Source organism: Teleopsis dalmanni, chromosome 1, assembly GCF_002237135.1.
Source record: "Teleopsis dalmanni isolate 2A chromosome 1, ASM223713v2, whole genome shotgun sequence".
In the NCBI taxonomy this organism is placed as follows: Eukaryota; Metazoa; Arthropoda; class Insecta; order Diptera; family Diopsidae; genus Teleopsis; species Teleopsis dalmanni.
Genome location: NC_051846.1, coordinates 123113094 through 123121169, shown reverse-complemented (window position 1 = coordinate 123121169; position 8076 = coordinate 123113094). Strand labels below are relative to the sequence as shown.

The following is an 8076-nucleotide window of genomic DNA, read 5'->3' as shown; positions in this document are numbered from 1 at the left end:
CAGCTGGTTTATGATTTCGTTCTAATATAAACACAGCAAGTAAAATTGTTAATAAAAACTTTCATAGTAAAAGTAACAAAACTCCAGAAAAATAAGCGAACAAAAAAGTCAAGTACGGCTTCGGATCAGATGGTTAAGGTGCGCTGATTCTGGTACTTACAGTCTCAAAAATAATTATTTACGAATAATTAAATACAAGAATCATGTCCAAGACCAAAATGATGGGTATTTTGCAATACTGGAAACAGCTGTATGGTCAGCCAAAAATTCAATTAATTAAAATAATATAAAAAAAATAAAATTTTTGTTGTTGTAGTCACTACTGTTCGAAAAACCTTTTTATAAGATAAGTCAATTATTCAATAAAGTATTCGATTACATAAAGTCGATCCAAACTCATCTTTCATTTATTTTACCTTTTCATCTAAATACTAACGGGTTTATGTGCTCGATGGTATATCCATAAAAAAAAATACAAATTACCGTCCAACAAGTTACATGTGCTTGGTGGAATTGTGGTATACAAATACCTATTGTTAGAAAATTGAGGATAAACGAATCCCCAACAATCTTCATCAATTTGGATATTTTATGTATGAATCAATACAACGTCCAGGAGTATTCACATTAAATGTACCTGAAACGGTGTTTAGTAACCATCACTAAATATAAAGAGTGAAAAATAATAATCTATGTACCTGAAATCTACTAAAGCTAGTATGATAAAATCCCATCCTTTGTAGTTATATTAACTTTTAAAATTTTACAAATACAAATTGTATTTTTTAGCATGCAATTTTAAACATTCAATTTGTAAACAAAAAACATATTATTTTCTTAATATGGAGCAGTATGAATACTGTTCAAATTAATTTAACATTATTTTAGCGAAATTAAGCAAATTTGGCTATCTGAAAATAGTATAAGTCTATGTAGTTTGTTGTTTTTTTAATTTGCAAAATATTTTGAAATAAATAAAACTTTTCAAAAAATTTATGGGAGCCAGTGTAATTATTTGGAAGCACGATTCTTAATAATTTATTTATTGAGAGTACTGTTTTCGAACATTTATAGTATCAATTATATTTACATGAAACATTATTATAATTATTTAATATAAAAATAAAATTGACTTATTGAAATATATTTTGAGATTTCCTTTTCAATAATTTTGATTTAATGAGTGTCTATTTTTAATTATGCTTCTGACGAAAAATTCTCCAGCTTTATATGAACTTCGGACTAAAGGACCACTAGCAGTGTATAGAAAACCCAATTCATTTCCACGTTTTTCAAAGTGTTTAAATTTTTCGGGAGTTACATATTCTATTACTTTTAGGTGTTTTTTAGTTGGTTGCATATATTGTCCCAATGTTAAGCAATCAACATCTGCTTCCCGTAAATCGCGCATTGTTTTTTCGATTTCCTCATCAGTTTCACCAAGTCCTAACATAATGGAGCTCTTAGTTACAAGTTTTGGATTAAAATGTTTAGCTTGACGCAGCACCGTTAATGTTTGCTGGTAACCCGCTCGTCTATCGCGTACAAAAGGAGAGAGTTTCTCAACAGTTTCAATATTGTGAGCATAAACATCAAGACCGGAATTAGCTATGATTTCAACGCAATCTAAATTTCCTTTGAAATCAGGAACGAGGCACTCTACAAATATATTCTTATTTCTATAAAAAATTTAGTATTTACAATTCGCTACATAACAAAATGTTTAGTTGTATACGTATATGTATGCATGTGATATACTCAGTACCTTTTTTTGATTTCCCTTACTGTCTCAGCAATGTGGTTACTGCCACCATCACTTAAATCTGTATATAATTAAAATAATTTGTGGCAAATTGAATTATATAGCCATATTGAATTTTACCATCTCTATCGACTGAAGTAAGCACAATGTAATCTAAACCCCATGTGGAAATAGCCTCTGCAGTATTAATTGGTTCTTTGGGATCTAAAGGCGGGGGTATTCGAGCAGTTTTTACTGAACAAAATCGACAACCACGCGTACAAGTATCTCCCATTAGCTATAATATAAATTTAATTTTGTTATTTTGCAAGCCCGTAACGTGATGATGTTATAAATTACGTCATAAATATTAACAATGTTAGGTTCGTATTACCATTATTGTAGCAGTTTGCGTACCATGTTCACCCCCTCCCCAACATTCTCCTATATTAGGACATCGAGCTTCTTCACATACAGTAGATAGTTTTAAATCACGTAATTGAGATTTAATTTTACTAAAATCTTTGCCTTTCGGAATTGTTGTTTTAAGCCAAGGAGGAAGTTTCAGACGATCTTCATCATTCTTTTTAAGACGTAGCTTTCCTTCATAAGAAATCCAATCTTCTCTGGTATAATGTTCATTCTGAATAAAATCTTCAAAATTAGGGCCATCCAACAGACGTTTACGAATAACATCAATTTTTTCTTTACTGATTGATGATGAATATGAACTATTTGAAACAAGTCGTATGGTAGTTCCCTATAATTATAAAATATAGAATTATTTAAACACACGTGAGATTTTATCATATTACGAAATGACCACTATGCTTTGTCTTGCATAAACTTATCATAATGCCCCTTTATTCGTGATAAATTTCGGAAATACAATGTCAAATAAAAATGAACGATACTATATGGAACAATCTAAAATGAAACATTGAAAATTTTTTTGTTACAAAAATAAATAAATAAATGATATGTTTTATGCATGACTTTATTGAACAAATTATTTTGAAAATATGGTTTTAAAAAACACAAAGCCTACTTTATATAAATAATTTATATAGTAATATGCGAACAAAAAGACAATGGCACATTGTTATGTAGGCCTGCGTGAAAAAAAAAATTAGTTTAACAGAATTAAATGTACAGACATGCCATTACCCCGATTTACCAGCGACGGCCGGTACCACTCCACGCAGCGCTCGTGTACGCTGCTTGTGATTGTTTTTTTCTCGTCTCCGCCTTGTCTTCTTTAGTTTAATTTATTTTTTTACTATATTTTCTTTTACATTTATTTTTACTATTTTTTACTGTCACTATATTTTGTATTTATTAATTAACTATGAATTTAAAAAAAATATATAAAAGGAATAAGTTCTTTAATTTACATATGCATTGCTCGCACATGATAAAAGTAAAATATGAGAAAGAAACAAAAAGAAAAAAAAGCTTTTATACATTTTTTTGTTTTGGTCCGGAGCTGCAGCGAAAGCTTAAGCAAATTATAAATTAGGAATAACAATGCTGCCAAAACAAGCTTAAAAATGACCGAAATGCAGTTTACATAAAAGCGGGTGATATACCTGTAGTGGTTTTTTATGTTGGGGTTTTATTTCGAATTTAACACTCCGTATTGGTAATGGATAAGTTTATTTATTTCTTATACTTAGTTATTATAAAATATTCTTAAAGTTAAAATTTGTGTTTTTTCGTTTTATTCACGTGCTGCTTTGTCTTTTTCCAAACTACTACTGGCGGGAACTGCGGCTATTGTTGTCTCCTTTGTGCCTTGTTGACAGTTCTTTTATTTATATTTTTTGGTGCTGCCACAGTACTCCCCCCTAAGTGATGGAGTCACTAAATTTGGTTGGAAAGCGAACGTTGCGTCCTGATTTTGTCAGGTTAGCTGTTGTATTTGGTCGCACAGACTGGTCGCCATTAACGTTGTTTGGAGTGTGGTATACCATTGATTTGTTGTGGATGTCAATGTCTGTATCGGGACATATGAAAGCAGCTTTAAGACGATCTATGCTAACTGTTTGTTCTTTGTTTTCGATCAGTATTCTAAACGTCTTGTCATTTCGCTCTAGTATTTGGTAAGGACCATCGTATGGTTGCGTCAATGGTGGTTTTACCTTGTCATTTCGTATAAATACATGCGTGGCTGAGCTTAGAGCCGGTTGGATGTGGTAGCCTCGGTCTATATGATGCGATACCAACGTTGCCTTGACGCTCTGCATTTGTTCTCTTAGCTTGGTTATGAAATCGTGTTGATTTATATTTCTGTGGCTAGGGTTGCTTACTATTTCGCCCGGTAAACGTAGAGTTTGGCCATATAGCATTTCAGCAGCAGAAGCTCCAATGTCTGGTTTAAAAGTCGTGCGTAGACCTAACAATACTATTGGTAAAACTTCTGTCCAAGAAGTTGTTTGGTGGCACATTAAGGCTGCTTTTAATGTGCGGTGAAATCGTTCCACCATTCCGTTACTTTGAGGATGGTAACTCGTAGTTCGTAAGTGTTTGCAACCGATAACTTCAGCTAGTTGGTTGAACAATGAAGATTCAAATTGTCTTCCTTGGTCTGTTGTGATACGTAAGGGTACGCCAAAACGTGCGATCCATTGAGTAATCAGTGCGTTTGCGATGGTTTCCGTTGTTTGATCTGGGATCGGAATTGCTTCTGGCCATCGGCTGAAACGGTCGATGATGGTTAATATATATGTGCAGTTGTTTGATGGTGGTAGCGGGCCGACGATATCTATGTTTATATGTTCGAATCTGTGTTCAGCGAGTTCATATTGACAAATAGGTGAACGGTTGTGACGTTGCACTTTAGAACGTTGGCATGGGATACATTGTCGGGTCCAGTTTCTGATATCAGCATTTATAGAAGGCCAGAAAAATTTTTCAGCTATCATTTTTGTTGTGCCCCGAATGCTGGGATGAGACAACCCATGCGTAGCTTTAAAGATATGTAGCCGGTATTTCTGCGGAATGTAAGGACGAATTCGCCCAGTTGAAACTTCGCAATAAATTTTATCTGATATTGTTGATAAAGATAAAAGTTTGATTTCGATGGAATTGTTGTTTTTGATATCTTGTAGTTGTGGGCAACATCGTTGTAATCCAATTATACAATCGTAGTCGATTTTTGGGATGCTAATACTATCTATCCGCGAGAGAAAATCTGCTGGGATGTTGTCTTTTCCGCTGACATGAACGATATTCGTTGTAAATTGACCTATATAATCAAGCTGACGGACTTGACGTGGTGAAGCCTTGTCGGACTTTTGCTGGAATGCGAACGTGAGTGGCTTGTGGTCAGTTATTAATACGAATTCACGACCTTCTAACATATGTCGAAAATGTTTTATGCCCTGATATGCGGCTAACAACTCACGATCGTATGTGCTGTATCGTTTTTGTGTATCTGTTAATCGTTTAGAGAAAAAACCGAGTGGTTGGAACGTGCTGTCTGTCACTTGATGAAGAACTGCGCCGAGAGCTTTATCCGAGGCGTCTACTTGTAATGCAAGCGTAGCAGTTTTTGACGGATGAACAAGTAGTGTCGAGTTTGTTAGTTCATCTTTACATTTTTGGAAGATTGTTTTGTTCACTTCGGTCCAGCATAACGGTGTGTTGTCGTTCTTCTTGTTTCCTTTTATCATTTGTTGAAGTGCAGTTTGAGAATCTACAGCGTTTGGTATGAACCTGCGATAAAAGTTAAGTAATGCTAGAAATCTTCTTAATTCTTTTGTTTTTGTTGGAAGCGGGTACTCGCTGATGCTCTTCACTCGATCTGGTAGAGGTTGAATGCCCTTTTCACTGATGAGATAACCAAGAAATTTTACTGTGTTTTGAGCAAAAACGCATTTTGATACGTTTATTATTAAACCATGTTTTCTGAATCGTTCGAATACTTGTTGCAAGTGTTGCCTGTGCTCTTCCTCGTTTGCTGATGCAATAATGACGTCGTCAATATAGGCAAAGGCGAATTCGAGATCTCTCGTAATACTTCGTGAATGAAGCGTTGAAATGTTGGACCTGCATTGCAAAGTCCGAATGTCATTAGTTAAATTCAAATATCCCAAATGGAGTTATGATCGCCGTTTTTGGAATACTCCCCGGTTCAACTGGTATCTGGTGATATGCCTTAATCAGGTCGATGGTTGAAAAAACTTTTTGGTTATATAACATGTGTGCAAAATCATGTATGTGAGGAACTGGGTAACGATCTGGGATGGTGATTGCATTTAATGGGGCTAGCCCAATTGCTGCTTGATGGACGGCATATTCCGGCTGTGACTAAGTTTTGGAATTCTTCTTTTGCTGCTGCTAGCTTGTCTGGAGGTAACCTACGTGGTCTCTCACATATTGGTGGACCTTTTGTTAATATGTGGTGAGTGACTTTTGTCACCTGGCGATTTGTCGGTGTTGGTTTAGTGATGTCGATGTATTCTTTTAGTAGATCTGCAATTTTGCAAGATGTGTTCACAGTTGATATTTTTTTGCGCATTTACCTTACGTTCACTTGCGGCTGAGAAAATCTTTGTTGATGTGTCGATCAATCGTTTCATTTTTATGTCTACTATTAATCCGAAATGATTTAAAAAATCTGCACCGATGATTGAAGTGTTTACATCTGCGATAATAAATGGCCATGTGAAATTTCTTCGTAAGCCAAGAGCTAGAGTTATCTCTATTTCTCCAAATGTTTTGATCATAGAACCATTTGCTGCGTAGAGTATTCTTTCGTTCTTATTGTTTGTATTTGAATTTTTTTGTTTGGCGGCAATAAGTGAAACATCTGCACCCGTGTCTATTAGGAATGATTTTTTTGTCTTATTGTCATAGACGAACAGTCTTGTAGATGTTTCGTTTACAACTTCCTCTGCCGCCGTAGACGAAGTCGGTTTTAGTTTTTTGTGCCATATGTGCATGGCTGCTTGCAATTTTTTGCATTTGACCCATATGTTCTATGATACCAACAATTTGTACTGGTCTTTTCTTCACTATCATCATGACATTGCCGGTTTCTGGATGTTGAACGTGAACGTTGATTTGTTCTTGAGCGGTGTTCGGTTGATAATTTCGAGACCATTTTCGTCAGTCTGGTCACTTCTCGTTGAAGTTGTTCGATTTGTGCATCACGTTGAATATGAGCTGCTGCAGGGACGTTAGCTGCATTGACGTAAGTTCCTTGCATTGTTGAGTTTATACGGATTGTTTCGGTTATGTTGTCTGCCAATTCCGCCATCTTAGGTAGTTCCACTTGAATTGTGGCTAGACATGTCTGTACTTCTACAGGAAGACGTTGTAACCATAACCCTTTCAGTAATTGTTCGTCTTGTTTGCTTCCACTAATACGTTGCAATTCGCTTAAAAGATGGGATGGCTTTTTATCCCCAAGCTGTAAACCACTAACTAATTTTTGTATGCGTTTTTTTTCACTATCCGCAAAGTTTTTTATTATTGCTTGCTTGATAGCTTCGTACTTCTGAGTTGCTGGTGGATTCTGTATTGTGTTATAAATTTGTTCTAACAGCGATCCATCCAATGCTGCGATAACTGTGCCAAACTTTTGAGTATCGCCCTTTATGTTGTTGACTTGGAACCAGTAGTCCAACTGAATAAACCAAAGGTCAATGTTGTTTTTTATTAATGTTGGCATCGGCAGCTTTATTGCAGCGATTGTTGCATTTTCGTTGATTGGGTTAGTGTCTTCGGTTATCTTTTGCTCTTGAGTAGCCATTTTTTATATTCGGCGTCGGCTTGGTCACCAATGTAGTGGTTTTTTATGTTGGGGTTTTATTTCGAATTTAACACTCCGTATTGGTAATGGATAAGTTTATTTATTTCTTATACTTAGTTATTATAAAATATTCTTAAAGTTAAAATTTGTGTTTTTTCGTTTTATTCACGTGCTGCTTTGTCTTTTTCCAAACTACTACTGGCGGGAACTGCGGCTATTGTTGTCTCCTTTGTGCCTTGTTGACAGTTCTTTTATTTATATTTTTTGGTGCTGCCACATACCTAAGTATTTTGGAATTTTTGGAATGTTAAATGAAAGAATTAAAAGATAAAGGAAGGGTAAACCGTATGAACTGAGAGGTCAAAAAACGGTCTCGAGAATTGTGCGGGATTCGGTAATGAACGGAATGATGACGGAAAAATAGGAGATATAAAAAGGGTAGTGTGCGGTTAAAGAGGTGTTCTTTTTCCACAGTTTTTTTGAAGTGATGACGTTTCTTATCTAAACTGAACTGAAAATTATTATTAAAATTTTAGTTAAAGTATTAACTGAAAGTGTTAACCATAAATTTGTGAAA

General features: G+C 35.0%; 2 protein-coding genes across 2 annotated transcripts; both read right to left on the bottom strand.

Moving 5' to 3' along the window:
- Positions 1–1011: 1011 nt before the first annotated feature.
- LOC119668304 (lipoyl synthase, mitochondrial-like) lies at positions 1012–2717 on the bottom strand. The gene is made up of 5 exons (XM_038077766.1): positions 2557–2717; positions 2136–2501; positions 1883–2039; positions 1766–1823; positions 1012–1679 (listed from the first exon to the last, which is right to left on the bottom strand). The coding sequence occupies exons 1-5, from the start codon at positions 2593–2595 to the stop codon at positions 1163–1165; spliced, it is 1137 nt and encodes a 378-aa protein (XP_037933694.1). The 5' UTR covers positions 2596–2717; the 3' UTR covers positions 1012–1162.
- Positions 2718–6662: 3945 nt separating this feature from the next.
- Positions 6663–7499, bottom strand: LOC119665873. Its single transcript, XM_038075128.1, has one exon. The coding sequence runs from the start codon at positions 7497–7499 to the stop codon at positions 6663–6665; it is 837 nt and encodes a 278-aa protein (XP_037931056.1).
- Between the last annotated feature and the right edge of the window lie 577 nt (positions 7500–8076).

Bases quoted from the DNA above. Each gene is read 5' to 3' on its own strand.
- LOC119668304 (XM_038077766.1), bottom strand. From the start codon at position 2,595: ATGATAAGTTTATGCAAGACAAAGCATAGTGGTCATTTC. The intron at 2,040-2,135 runs GTAATACGAACC...TTTATATTATAG, and splicing joins CGCAAACTGCTACAATAATG to CTAATGGGAGATACTTGTAC. The intron at 1,824-1,882 runs GTAAAATTCAAT...AATTATATACAG, and splicing joins TACTTCAGTCGATAGAGATG to ATTTAAGTGATGGTGGCAGT.
- LOC119665873 (XM_038075128.1), bottom strand. From the start codon at position 7,499: ATGGCTACTCAAGAGCAAAAGATAACCGAAGACACTAACCCAATCAAC.